This window comes from Lemur catta, chromosome 1, assembly GCF_020740605.2.
Source record: "Lemur catta isolate mLemCat1 chromosome 1, mLemCat1.pri, whole genome shotgun sequence".
Classification (NCBI taxonomy): Eukaryota; Metazoa; Chordata; class Mammalia; order Primates; family Lemuridae; genus Lemur; species Lemur catta.
In genome coordinates this window covers 110,689,731-110,704,470 of record NC_059128.1, presented here as the reverse complement: position 1 = coordinate 110,704,470, position 14,740 = coordinate 110,689,731, and the positions used below count along the sequence as shown (strand labels likewise).

The 14,740-nt window shown below is 48.4% G+C and overlaps 1 protein-coding gene across 4 annotated transcripts; it reads left to right on the top strand.

Moving 5' to 3' along the window:
* The first annotated feature begins 786 nt into the window (after nt 1-786).
* On the top strand, nt 787-14,533 carry ECSIT (ECSIT signaling integrator). Of its 4 annotated transcripts, none has more exons than XM_045546517.1 (9): nt 787-878; nt 1,079-1,217; nt 5,407-5,525; nt 8,515-8,932; nt 9,412-9,635; nt 13,093-13,150; nt 13,293-13,441; nt 13,572-13,677; nt 14,173-14,533. In XM_045546517.1, the coding sequence occupies exons 3-9, from the start codon at nt 5,430-5,432 to the stop codon at nt 14,421-14,423; spliced, it is 1,302 nt and encodes a 433-aa protein (XP_045402473.1). In that variant the 5' UTR covers nt 787-878; nt 1,079-1,217; nt 5,407-5,429; the 3' UTR covers nt 14,424-14,533. The 4 variants fall into 4 exon arrangements, with proteins under 4 accessions (XP_045402473.1, XP_045402477.1, XP_045402483.1 ...); XM_045546521.1 differs by having other exon boundaries at nt 797-870; XM_045546527.1 differs by lacking the exon at nt 1,079-1,217 and having other exon boundaries at nt 800-878.
* The last annotated feature ends 207 nt before the right edge of the window (nt 14,534-14,740 follow it).

The following is a 14,740-nucleotide window of genomic DNA, read 5'->3' as shown; positions in this document are numbered from 1 at the left end:
TCCTCAACCCTCAGTGTGAGTGGCTCAAGGAGTCAAACCAGACTCCATGCCCTCCTAGTTGGGAAGGGAATGGGGCGTGTTCAGAGTGAATTCTTGTAATAACGACAGCACATACTTAAATGGCTGCTCTGCATAGATTAACTCAATTAAATCTAAAAAAAATAATCCTATGAAAGCCAACACAGTGGCTTGCACTTGTAGTCCCAGCTATTCGGGAAGCTGAGACGGGAAGATCTCTTGAGCCCAGGGAGTGGAGGGCAGCCTGGGGAACGTAGTGAAACCGTGTCTTAAAAAAATAAAAGTTTTTTAAAATTCTAGGAGGTTAAGTATTATAATTGGCCTATTTCACAGGTGAGACAATCGAGGCACATATGCGTTAAGCACTAGCCCAGAATCATAGAGCTAGATTATCAGACCCTGTCTCCTTCACTAATGTCAGCGGCGTATCCTCAGAGCCTAGAACTGTACCTGGCACACAGTGAGCGCTCAATAAATGTTTGTTGATCTTTAATAATTTATCGCCGCATTTCAGGGGGGATGACTGGGGCCTGCAGTTGGATTCACAAGTCTCCCAATTCCGGCCTCCCAGCCTGGGAATGGTCCAGTCGCTCCTTCCCGGGCCATACTCCAAGATTTCCCTGGTCGGGAGTGCGGCTTACCCCGGTGGGGGCGGGGCCAGGCTTGTTATGAGGCGGGACCAAGTCATTCCACCTTCCTATTGGTGCACTTCCTTTTGTAGGCGGGACAAATTCACAACGGCTTTCCCAATTTGCTGTCTCCCAGGCAGCCCATGACCCGCACGTTCCCTGAGTCAACATGGCGGCGCCCAGCAGCAAGACAGAGCCGGCGTGAAGTCCGCGGCTGGCCGCGGTGAGTAGGTAGGTCGCGCGTGGGAAAGTGAATACGAATTGCTGGTCTCCAGGGCGTCCCGTTCTGGCCCTAGCGGCGCGAGAAGACAGCCCCAGAGGGACCTAGCTGCCAGGGCGCCATGACCTTTTGTGGTGGAGGCGAGGACGTGCCTGTTAAGGCCGCCCGCCTAGTGCCTGCTGCCTCACGGCCCTGGTCTCCCATTTTGCAGATGAGACAACTGACTCAGAGAGGTTAAGACCTTCGGCAGAGGTCACGCCGCAAGTCGGCAGCGAAGCGGGAATTGGAACCCGCGTCTGTCTGTTTCTCCCAAGGGAACCAGAATCCTGGCAGCCAGCCTCAAAGTCCGTGTACGTACACCCTCCCTCGGGGTTCAGATTTATAGCTACTTTATAGCAATTTAGCGCTTATTCCCATTCAATGGGTACTTGTTGGGCACGTGCCATATACCAGGCACTGTCCCGGGTGGTAGAGACACAACAACGAGAAAGATAGACAAAATCTCCAATCTCCTGGGAAGCCAGACATTGAACAAGTCAGAAATAAGTGAAACAGGTGATTTCAGATACCGATAGTTGCTAAAAATGCATTAATGTGGAAGATGAGGGCTTTTAGAATGCAGGGGAAGGGGAGGTGGTCAGAGAAGACCTCTAATTTGAATAGAGTCCTGGATTACAACAGACAGCAATGGACAGATCTGGAGGAAGGTGGAAGAAAAAGCAAATGCAAAGGCTGTGAGAATGAAATGAACCTGGCTTCTTTCAGAGACAATGCCGCTGGAGCTGCCAGGGGTAGGACTTGAATTTAGAAGGGTAGACCCTGTCTGATTTTAAGTGTGATAGCATGGATTTTAATTTACATCTTTAAAATCTCCCTCTGGCTATGGTGGGGAGAACTGACTGGAGGGAGGAAGGACAGAAGTGGGAGGCTGGGTAAGTGTTCAGGAAATAGGTCATAGATTGGGGTAGTGGCCTGCAGATGGAGAGAAAGTGGTGCATTTGGGAAGACATTGGAAGTGGTCACCAAGACTACTTGATGGATTAATCGAGTGAGAAAGTGAGGAACATAGTGCACTCAGAAATGACTTCTAGGTTTGTGGCCCAAATGACTAGTGATGGTGGTGCTGTTGGCTAGGCTAGAGTAGAACAAGTTTAAGCAAGAATATCAATTTGGAGCAAATTAAGTTTGAAATGTCTGGGTATATGCCAAAATAGCAGTTAGGTGTGGAGGCTAGGGCTCAGGGCTGGAGATGAACACTGGGGATCCATCAGCACATCTCAGATTATCACTTCTCAGACTTTAACAAACATAGAAGACACCAGGGACTCTTGTTAAAATGCAGATTCTGGGTTGGGCATGGTAATTCATGCCTAAATCCTAACACTTTGGGAGCCTGAGTCAGGAGGATTGCTTGAGCCCAGGAGTTTGAGATCAGCCTGGGCAGTATAGTAAGACCTCATCTCTACAAAAAATTTTTAAAAATTAGCTGGGTGTGGTGGCATGTACCTGTAGTCCCAGCATCTCAGGAGGCTGAGGCAAGAGGATCATTTGAGCCCAGGAATTCGAGGTTACAGTGAGCTATGATTGGGCCACTGCACTCCAGCCTGGGTGATAGAGCAAGACCCTGTCCCTAAAAAAACAAGAAGTAAAAGACTTGCATACTGAAAACTACAAAACGTTACTGAGAGAAATCAAAGAAGACCTAAATAAATAGTGACATCTGATGTTCATGGATTAGAAGATAATTTTTATAGAGATATCAATAATTGATCTACAGATTCAACATAATCTCTGTCAGAATCCCAGCTGGCTTTTTTACAGAAATTGACAGCTGATTTTAAAATTTATATGTAATTGTGAGGGACCTAGAATAGTCAAAACAATCTTGAAAAAGAAGAACAGGCTGAGTATGGTGGGTCATGCCTGTAATCCCAGCTCTTTGGGAGGCTGAGGTGGGAGGATCACTTGAGCCCAGGAGTATGAGACCAGCCTGGGCAACGTAGTAAGACCCCATCTCTACAAAAAATTTTTTAAAAATTAGCTGGATGTGGTGGTGGGTGCCTGTAGTGCCAGCTACTCAGGAGGTTGAGGCAGGAGGATCACTTGAGCCCAGGAGTTCAAGGTTATAGAAAACACAGAAGCAAATCTTATCACCTTGGAGTAGGCAGTTGTTGTTTAGCTTTAACACCAACAGCACGGCTACAAATGAAAGATAAATTGGACTTCAAAATTTAAAATTGTGTGCTACAAATGATAATATCACAAAAGTGAAAAGACAACCCACGGAATGGGAGAAAATATATGTAAATCATAAGGGTGTAGTATCCATCCAAAACATATATTAAGAACTCTTACAATTCAATAATAAAAAGATAAATTACCCAGTTTTTAAAGTGGACCAAGAATCTAAATAGACATTTCTCAGAAGATGATATACAATGGCCAATAATCACATGAATGAATGCTCCATACCCAGTAGTATGTTTATAATCAAAAAGACAAAACAACTATTGGTGAGGATGTAGAGAAACTGGAACCCTTATATAGTTGACCCTGAACAACTTGGAAATTAGGGGTGCTGACCTCCCACTGCAGTAAAAAATCTACATATAACTTGACTTCCCAAAAACATAGCTACTAATAGCCTACAATTGACTGGACATCTTACTGACAACATAAACAGTTGATCAACACATATTTTGTGTGTTATGTGTATTATGCCCTATATTCTTACAACAAAGTATGCTAAAGAAAAGGTTATTAAGAAAATCATAAGGATGAGAAATTACATATACTATACTATTTGTTTTTGTTTGAGACAGAGTCTCACTCTGTGTCCCTTGGGTAGAGTGCAGTGGTGTCATCGTAGCTCACTGCAGCCTCCAACTCCTGGGATCAAGTGATCCTCCTGCCTCAGCCTTCCGAGTAGCTGGGACTACAGGTGCGCACCACCGCCCCCGGCTAATTTTTTCTATTTTTAGTAGCGACAGGGTCTTGCTCTTGCTCAGGCTGGTCTCAAACTCCTGAGCTCAAGTGAGCCTCCCACCTCAGCCTCCCAAAGTGCTAGGATCACAGGCATAAGCCACCACACCTGGCCTACATTTACTATTTGTTAAGTGGAAATGGGTCATAAAGGTCATCATCTTTGTCTTCACATCGAGTAGGCTGAGGAGGAAAAGGAAGGGTTGGTCTTGCTGTCTCGGGTGGCAGAGGCAGAGGAAGTGGAAGGGGACGCAGATACAGTCAATGTTTAACATTTATTGAAAAAAATCCACCTATAAGTGTGTCTGTGCCATTCAAACCTGTGTTGTTCAAGGGCCAACTGTACATTGCTGGTGGGAATGTAAAATGGTGCAGCCACCGTGGAAAATAGTCTGGCACTTCCTCAAAATGTTAAACATAGCTACCATATGTCCCAGCAATGCAACTCCTAAGTATAGACCCAAGAGAAGTATAAACATATGTCCACACAAAAACTTCTGCACGAATGTTCATAGCAGCAGTAGTTATAACAGTCAAAAACATTTGGGAAACAACCCCAAATGTCCATCAATTGACGAATGGATAAATAAAACATGGTTATAGCCATACAAAACATGCTTATATTCCATTCCAAAATGGAATTTTTTTTTGGCAATTAAAAGCAATGAAATTCTGATAACATGCTACAACATACATGAACCTTGAAAACATGTCAAGAGAAAGAAACCCGTCAAAAAAGAACACCTATCTTATGATTCCATTTATATGAAATGCCTGGAGTAGCCAGTCTATAGAGACAGTGGATTAGTGGTTGCCTGGGTTTGGGAGCAAGGGCAAACGGAGACTGCTAATGGGTGCAGGGTTTCTTTTGGGGGTGACAAAAATGTTGTAAAATTAGATTGTAATAATGTTTGTATGACTCTACATATATACTAAAAAGCCATTGAAATTTTTGCACTTTAAAGGGATGAACTGTATGGTATATGAATAAAACTATTTTAAAAAATGATCCAGCCAGGCATGGTGGCTCATGCCTGTAATCCCAGCACTTTGGGAGGCTGAGGTGGGAGGATCACTTGAGGCCAGGAGTTTGATACCAGCCTGGGGAATGTAGTGAGACTTCATCTCTACAAAAAATTAAAAAATTGGCTGGGTGTGGTGGTGTATGTCTGTAGTCCCAGCTACTTGGGAGGCTGAGGCAGGAGGATCGCTTGAGCCCAGGAGTTTGAGGCTGCAGTGAGCTATGATGACACCACTGCACTCCAGCCTGGGCAACATAATGATACACCATCTCTTTGAAAAAAAAAAAAAAGATCCAGTAAGGTGAGGGGGGTGGTGCATTCCAGGAACAAATTCTCAGAAATTGTGAAGGGTTAGGCCAAGCAAGCAGAGCACAGACCCTTTGATTATATAATAACAGCCTATCCTGTAGATAAGGAACCCATTGGAGCTGGTAAGTTAGCATGCAGTCTGCAATGTGCCCTCTGCCGTGTTGCGATCTTGTTTCTATTAGCAGGTGGGGTACCAGGCTAATGTTGAATCTTTTCTTTTGGCCAGGTGATTATCCAACAAGCAGAGGTATGAGCTGGGTCCGAGCCATCCTGCTGGCCCGAGGCCTCTCTAGGGGCTGGGGAGGCATCTGCGGGGCCACCCTCACCAGAGCCCCCATCTCTGAGGTAACCACCAGCTGGGCAGTCATCGGGGCGGAGGGAGAAAGGCCTGAGATTTGCTCCCAACCTTTTCACAATTCACCTGTGAAGCCAGCTCCAGTGGGTCTGGGCTGGCCTGTCTGTGCTGAGGGCCATTGAAGGTCCCTAATTTATTTTAAGAGGTGCTAGTGCCCACATGGTGAGGGGGTTCACTTTGCAAATAAGGATGTATGAGCTCAGTGGATTTGGGGGGTGACTGTGGGTAGCTCCTGCATCTACTTGTAAAGATGGGGGCAGAAAACTGAACTTCCTTCCCACACCCAAAGTGACCCAATGGCACGAGCAGATCAATAGCCTTAGATGACAATGGCAACAGTGACGATAATATTAACAGTTCCCTTTCTGACCGCTTCCTCTGCCTGGTCCTGTGATATGCATTTCATTTCGTTATCTCTTTTCATGGTGTTTCCCCTCCTTTGGGCAGTACGCTGCTTCCTTTCTGATTTTTGCCTTATGAATATACCACCTGTAGGATTAGTTGGCTAAAATTTCACTTTAATGAACATCTTTTTTTTTTTTTTTTAAACACAAGGTCTCACTCTGTCACCCAGGCTAGAGTGCAATGGTGTCATTGTAGCTGACTGCAGCCTCAAACTCCTGGGCTCAAGTGATCCTCCTGCCTGAGCGCCTCACAAGTAGCTGGGACTATAGGCGCACGTCATGACGCCTGCTATTTTTGTTTGTTTGTTTGTTTGCTCTTTAGACTTGTAGTCTTGCTATGTCACCCAGGCTGGTCTCAAACTCCTGGGCTAAAGTGATCCTCCCACCTCAGCCTCCCAGAGTGCTGAGATTACAGGCCACCGTGCTCGGCCACCGTTTTTTTTTTTAATTAATATCACCTTATCTGAGCAAGACATATGGTGGCTGTTATGGGCAGCAGAGCAGAGGGATTGAGAAAACTCACTCCAATCTTAGCTCTGCTGCTTGCAGCTGTGTTGCACCATGCATCCCGCTTCATCTTCCTGGGCCTCAGTTTTCTCCTCTGTAAAATGGGCACAGTAAGAGCACCGCGCCCTCCCCCAGCAGCTGTCAACCTTCACACTTATAAAGTGGTTAACAGAGGCTAGAAAAGGAGCATATTCAGTAAATATTGGATCTTATTAGCTATATATGTTTATAGATGCTTATATATGACCATTGTAATTTAAACATTCAATTTAAATCAAATAAGAACCAGGTGTGGTGGCTCATGCCTGTAATCCCAGCACTTTGGAAGGCTGAGGTGGGAGGATTGCTTGAGGCCAGGAGTTAGAGACCAGCCTGGGCAACACAGTGAGAGCCCATCTCTACAAAACATTAAAAAATTAAGGCCGGGCACGGTGGCTCACGCCTGTAATCCTAGCACTCTGGGAGGCCAAGGCCGGCGGATCGCTCGAAGTCAGGAGTTCGAGACCAGCTGGAGCAAGAGCAAGACCCCCGTCTCTACTAAAAAAAAATAGAAAGAAATGATTTGGACAGCTAAAAATATATATATATATATATATATATATATATATATATATATATATATATATATAGAAAAATTAGCCGGGCATAGTGGTGCATGCCTGTAGTCCCAGCTACTCGGGAAGCTGAGGCAGTAGGATCACTTGAGCCAGGAGTTTGAGGTTGCTGTGAGCTGGGCTGATGCCAGGGCACTCTAGCTCAAGCAACAGAGCGAGACTCTGTCTCAAAAAAAAAAAAATTAGCCAGGCGTGGTGGCATTTGCTTGTAGTCGTAGCTACTCGAGAGGCTGAGAGAGGAGGATTGCTTGAGCCCAGGAGTTGTAGGTTGCAGTGAGCTATGATGACACCACTGCACTCCAGCCTAGACAACAGTGAGAACTTGTCTCAAAAAAAAAAGAAGAAGAAGAAATCTGGGGTCAGGCAAGGTGGCTCATCCTGTAATCCCAGCAACTGAAGAGGCTGAGGTGGGAGTTCAAGTAACAGCAGCCTGGGCAACATACTGAGACCCTGTCTCTAGAAGAATGAAAAAAAACACTAGCCAGGTGTAATGATGTGTGCCTGTCATCCCAGCTACTCAGGAGGCTGAGAGGCGGGAGGATCGCTTGAGAGCAGGAGTTCAAGGCTGCAGTAAGCTATGGTCACACGACTGCACTCCAGCCTGGATGACAGAGCAAGACCTCTTCTCTAACAAAAAAGAAAGAAAGAAAAAAAGAAATTTATTACTGTACCATCTACAGCAGGGTTTGGCAAACTGTTTTATAAAGGTTCAAATAGATAGTAAATATTTTCAGCTTTGTGGGCCACACGATCTCTGTTACAACTACTCACAGTTACTCTGTGCTAAGCTATAGCACAGAAGCAGTCCCAGTCATTCATACATGAAGGAGCATAATGTGTGTCAATAAAAGTTTACTTACGAAAGCAGGCGGCTGGCTGGAAATGCCCTGTAGGCTGTGATTTGCTGACTTCTGTTCTAGAGGGATCCAGCCCACACCTAGCAATATACGTTCCCTACTCTGGGCAACAAGACATCTTTGATCCCAGAGAGGCACCATCAGAACAGATGGGAAACTGATGCCTGAGCCATCAAGTGGGACATGAGCATCATCTGGCTAAAGATAGTGAAGCTGAGACTCCCAAATCTGCATTTTCTTTTTTTATTATTTCATTATCTTTGGAGACAGAGTCTTGCTATGTCGCCCAGGCCGGAGTGCAGTGGTGCAATCATAGCTCACAGCAGCCTCGAACTCTTGGCCTCAAGAAATCCTCCTGCCTCGGCCTCCTGAGTAGCTGGGACGACAGGCTCAAGCTACCATACCCAGTAGCTACCTAGCACTGTGTTTTATCACCGTTTGTGATGCTGTCAAATCTTGGGTTTGTAACCACAGCTCCATAGTTCCTTGGAGGCCTTCAGGGATGCAGCTGGCTCCTTTACCTAGACAGAGGCAGGCCAGCAGCCTCCTAGGGACTCTGGGAGGTACCAGATTCCAGCAACGGTCTTCTGTCCCTAGGTGCCTCCCCATACTCCTCGGAGCTTCCACTGCGGTGCAGCCACCCACAACTCTGAATTGTCACTGGTTCCAGGCCCACCTGAGCCCCGGCGAAAGCCCATCAAGGCCCTGTCGCCCTACGAGGACCTGTTTAGGCAGGCACCAGGTGTTGAGCGGGACAAGGCGAGCTTCGTGCGGACTGTGCAGAACTTTGGGCAGCACAACGTGCACAAGCGGGGCCACGTGGACTTCATCTACCTGGCCCTGCGCAAGATGCGGGAGTTCGGCGTGGAGCGAGACCTGGCCGTGTACAACCTGCTGCTGGATGTCTTCCCCAAGGAGGTCTTCCGGCCTCGCAACATCTTCCAGCACATCTTCGTCCACTACCCACGGCAGCAGGAGTGCGGGATTGCTGTCCTTGAGCAGATGGAGAACAACGGTCAGGCCAGCAGGCCAGGGCCTGGGGGGTGGGTTGCCCCAACAGCTGGCAGACCCCCTCCCGGGTCTCGGGTCCCTCCTTCCACCATGGCTCTGATCTCTCTCTGTCTGTCTTGTTCTCCTCCCTCTTTCTCTCAGTCTCTCTTTTTAAAAAATTAGTTATTTTTATTTTATTTTTAGAGACAGGGTCTCATTTTGTTGCCCAGGCTGGACTCTAACTCCTGGCCTCAAGCGATCCTCCTACCTTGGCCTCCCAAAGTGCTGGGATTACAGGCATGAGCCACTATGCCCGGCCTCTCAATCTGTCTTTCTGTCTCTCATCTCTTTCTTGCCTCGCTCTGACATTTCCTTTCTAATTCTCTCTGATTCTTTTTTCCTTCTCTGTGATCAAATCCCTGAGTTCAGCTTTTTCTATCTGCTCTCTTCCCTCCCTTACCTTCTGTCCCTCCCTGAGGCTCTTCTTGCATCTGCCCGGCACAGGGGTGATGCCTGACAAGGAGACAGAGTTCCTACTGATTCAGATATTTGGCCGCAAAAGCTACCCCATGCTCAAGTTCTTGCGCATGAAGCTGTGGTTACCGCGCTTCAAGAACATCAACCCCTTCCCTGTGCCCCGGGACCTGCCCCAGGACCCTGTGGACCTGGCCAAGTTGGGCCTGCGGCATATGGAGCCTGACCTCAGCGCCAAGGTCACCGTCTACCAGGTACCCACTCCTGTCCACGCGCTCAGCCCCCGGCCCAGTCCCACCATCCCTCCTCTGGGTTCCCCTCACGCACCAGAGTGATTGTGGTAGAACACACCCTGATTCCCTGTTGAGTCCTGCGAAAGGTTCTCATGGCCATGTTGCTTAGTACAGCTTTACCTCTGTGTTACCCTGTTCAGGCTGCTATAGCAAAATACCATAGAATGAGTAATTTATAAACAGAAATTTATTGCTTGCAGTTCTGGAGGCTGGGAAGTCCAAGATCAAGGGGACATACTCAGACCATAGCAACCTCTGGGCTCTGCTTCCATCCCTCTGCCAACACTCGCTACATTCTAGGCATCGCCTTCCTTTTTGTTTCTTTTCTTTTCTTTTTTTTTTTGAGACAAGGTCTTGCTCTGTCACCCCAGCTAGAGTGCAGTGCTGTCATCATAGCTCACTGCAACTTCCAATTCCTGGGCTCAAGTGATCCTCCTGCCTCAGCCTTCCTCCCGAGTAGCTGGGACTATAGGCACACACCACCATGCCCAGCTAATTTTTCTATTTTTTGTAGAGACGGGATTTTGCTCTTGTTCAGGCTGGTCTCGAACTCCTCACCTCAAGCAATCCTCCCTCCTCAGCCTCTCAGAGTGCTAGGATTACAGGCATGACCCACTGCACCCAGCCCCTTTTTGTTTTTTGAGTGTTCTATGCCAGTTTCTGCCACAGGCCTTTGTGCTAGCTGTCCCCTTGCCAAGAATATTCTTCCTGAAACACTTGGTGTACTTCAGGTCTCAGCTCCACTGTTCCGTCCTCAGGATGTCCCTCCTAACCACCCTGGCTAGGGTACCACTGCTTCACCCTGCTGGGCTTGGTTCCTCAAATTCACCGTGACTCAGTTTCCCCCATGTCTCCCAAGGTCCAGCACAAGTGGATTCTCAGCAGTGGTTTGTTAAATGACTGAGTGGTACAGCACCCCCGCCCCAGCATCCTGGGGACCTGTACTCGTGCCAGGCCACATGGGGGATCCAAATTGAGCCCCTCACAGTGCTTGTCATCTGGTCCTGGAGACTGGCCCCAAATAAGTTTCCTTCTGAGCTATGGTTCTGGGATGGAGCAGCCCAGGATGCCGTGGAATCCCAGAGGGAGCAGGAAGCAGGAAGGGTGTGGGGAACGTGGGGTTAAAGAGCTTGGTCTTGAAGAGGTTTTAAGAAGAGGGATGGGGTTGGAGCCTTGCTTCTGGAAGGATCTGCAGTTGCGAAAGCGCCCTCTGGCGGCCATGTGGATGAGGTTGGATGGGGACAGGAGGTGACTGTGGGGTCCTGGTGAAAGAGGCCAGAGACTTGGCTTTGAGAGCAAGAACAGATTGCAAGGGAAGGGTAGTTTTTAATTCATTTCTTCATTTTAAAAAGTAATGTATAAGAAAGCCAAACAAGGCTGGGCATGGTGGCTCACGCCTGTAATCCCAGCGCTTCCGGAGTTTGAAGTGGGAGTATCGCTTGAACCCAGAAGTTCAAGACCAGCCTGGGCAATATAGCAAGACCCTGTCTCTACCAAAAAAAAAAAAAATTAGCCAGGCGTGGTGGTGCTCACCTGTAGTCCCAGCTACTCGGGAGCCTGAGGCAGAAGGATCATTTGAGCCCAGGAGTTGGAAGCTGCAGTGAGCTATGATATGATAGCACCACTGCACTCCAGCCCAAGCAGCAGATCAAGAACCTGTCTCAGAAAAAAACCAAACAAACAAAAAAGCCAAACAGCACATAAAAGCCCACAGTGAAGAGTCTTCCTCTCGACCTGGCCCGTGGGGCCACAGTCTCCTTGCCTCAGAGGGGACTGTTTACATGTCTCCTTCCAGAGAGGTTCCTTTGCATTTACAAGCAGACATGTATTTTTTTTTGCATATATATCGTTCATATTTAAATATTCCCCCATCTCATTATACAAAATATATACAGAAAGGTTGAAAACACGGTAAAATGACCATCTACACCATCTGGATTTACAATGGAAACAATCTGTAGCCATAAAGATAGAATGTCCTTCTAGTCTATGGTAGCTCCATGTTGTAGAGTCCCCAGGACCCGGGAAAAATGAAATAGGTGAAACAGTGAAGCCCAGTGTGTACAGGAAGCTACCGGAAAAGTTAGAAGGAAGGAGAAATAAAAGTTGGAATGTAGGCTGGACACGGTGGCTCATACCTGTAATCTCAGCAACTTTGGGAGGTCGAGACAGGAGGCTCACTTGAGCCAAGCAGTTCGAGGTTACAATGAGCTATGATTGAGCCATTGCACTCTAGCCTGGGCAACAGAGCAGGACCCTGTCCCCCCAAGAAAGAACTCCATAGTGTTATATTTGAAACAAAAAAATCAGTATAAATATACTAACTGTCCAATAAAAGAGTCCAGGGGTAAAACAGATTTTACAACTATTTCCGCAATGTACAATGGCAGGGCTGTACATACATGTACTATGCCTTGCTGTTTGCAGTTTTCACTTAATAATATGGCTTATAACATTGATCCATCTCAGTTCTTTTACCTTGAAAAGATGCACAGTATGTGTTCCAGCAGTTTTCCACTGCCCAATGTTTTGGTCAAAGACTATATGCATTTTGTAAAAAATTCAACTGTATTTCGTTTTTTGAATCATGTTCAGGGTGTAAATTTTATTTATTTTTTAAAGACAAGGTCTTGCTCTGTCACCCAGGCTGGAGTGCAGTGGTGCAATCATAGCTCACTGCAGCCTTGAACTTCTGGGCTCAAGTGATTCTCCCACCTCAGCATCCCAGATATCTGGGACTACAGGTGCGCACCACCATGCCTGCCTAATTATTTAAAAAATTTTTTTGTAGAGAAGGGGTTGAGACCTGTGTTGCTCAGGCTGGTCTCAAACTTGTGGCCTCAAGCAATCCTCCTGCTAAAGTGCTGGGATTACAGGTGTGAGCCACTCGTGCCCAGCCTCCATGATGTCAAATTTTAAAAGATGTAAAAATGTATCCCCACGCTGTCCTCCACAGAGATAAAAGCTGTCATTTGCATCTTGTGTCATTTTCCTGGGATAGTCTGTGCATGTGAAATTATTTTTCTTTTTTTAATTCACAAGCACTGAGCATTTATTATGCGCCAGGCACTGTCCTAAGCATTTTTAGAACCATCTGATGTGTTGTTATACTCATTTTGCGATTGGAGAAACTGAGGTACAGTGACTTGGCCAAGGTCACGCAGCTTGTAACAGAGCCAGGATTGCGTAATTTTAAGACAGGTAGGCTTGGCTCCAGGGTTCCCTCGCTGTGAGCATCTTAAATGTTGGTGGCTATTGCCAAATGGGACAGAAGGAGGAAAAGAAAGGTTTGAGTGACATGTAACAGGACACCAGTAGAGCTGTCCTTAATTCACTGAGATCTCCCTTTCCATTTCTCTGTCCTGGTTCCTCTGTTTGGGCCGGGGTCACAAGTTTCCACCCCTGCTCTTCCTTGCAGATGCCTTTGTCCAAAGATTGGACAGGTGCATTGGATCCCACCCAGCCCCACATCGTAGGTAAGGCCCCAGGCAAGGGGAAGCCAGGCCTTTGATCGGACCCAGGCCCTTCGAGGTTCCCACTGGACCTGCCTGGGGGCTCCCTGGCCCTTTGGGCAGAGCCCCTGGCCAGGGCACCAGGGCATGCCTTTTTCCACACCAGGAATCCAGAGTCCCAATCAGCAGGCTGCCCTGGCCCGCCACAACCCAGACCGGCCTGTCTTCGTCGAGGGCCCCTTCTCCCTGTGGCTCCGCAACAAGTGTGTCTATTACCACATCCTCAGAGCTGACTTGCTGCCTCCTGAGGAGAGGGTGAGGGCCCACAGCATGCATGAGGGATGGGGGGTGGGCTGGCACCACCCTGAGGCCTCATGAGAGAGGCTGGGGAGGGTGGTACCAGGTCCTGGGGCTGACCCTGCCTGCACTCCCCTCCTTGGAGTAGGAAGTGGAGGAGATTCCGGAGGAGTGGAACCTGTACTACCCAATGCAGCTAGACCTGGAGTATGCGAGGAGCGGCTGGGATGACTATGAATTTGACATTGATGAAGGTAAAAACATGGACCGGCAGGACTCCAACACCACCCAGGATGAGGGGTGGCCTCTGGGGTCAAGGGATGGGGCTCAAGAGCCCAATTACCACCCCCACACGCATGCATCACGTGTCCCAGGCGCTCCAGGCCTGAGACTACCCAGGCCTGTCAGCCCTTGGTCACACATTTGTGGAGCACCTCTGTGCTGGCTACTGGGTGTAACCAGGACAGATCAGTCCCTTGGGTCAGTGGGGGAACAGGCAAGTTACATTTTGGGGAGGTGCATGCCACCCAGCTTCCTGAAACGGGGACAGGAGGGCTCCTTGGCAGAATCTGGAAGATCAAGGAGGCATCACCAGGTGAAGTGTGCAATGGGCAGCCTAGGCAGAGGGGCTAGCCTGTGCAAAGGTCTGGAGGTACAAGAAAGTGAAAAGGAGCTTAAAGGACTTCAGAGGTTCAAAGGGCTGTGCCCCCCTCCCCATGCAAACTGTGAAAGCCCATCTCTCCCAACAGTGGAGGAAGGCCCTGTCTTCGCCATGTGCATGGCAGGTGCCCACGACCAAGCGACACTGGCCAAGTGGATCCAAGGCCTGCAGGAGACCAACCCAGCCCTGGCCCAGATCCCCGTGGTCTTCCGCCTGGCCGGGTCCACAGGGGAGCTCCTGACGTCCTCCCCCGGGCTGGAGGAGCCAGCCCGGCCACCACCACCCGAGGGCCAGGAGGAAGAAGACACTCTGCAGCGACAGCAGCAGGGCCAGAGTTGAGTATGAGCGGGCTGGAGGGCACAGACTGTGGCCCGAGAAGGTCGTGGACTGGTGTGAAAGCATGACATGGCCTTTGAGTGTACAGCAAATAAAAGTTGTCTTGCTTGGTGGGGCTGCCTTCCCTCGTCTCTGGCAGTGTGGCATCGCCTCCCCACCATCTCAGGCTGCCAGCAATGGGCAGGCGAGAGCCCCCAGGATTTATACGCTCTTCTAGCTCTGTCTTCCTAGGTGGTCACAAACCTTCAGCCCTTCCCTCTAAGTGAAGTTTGAAAGTTTACCAAAGAAAGGGTTGGTGGAGGGGCGAGTGAGCTTCGCGC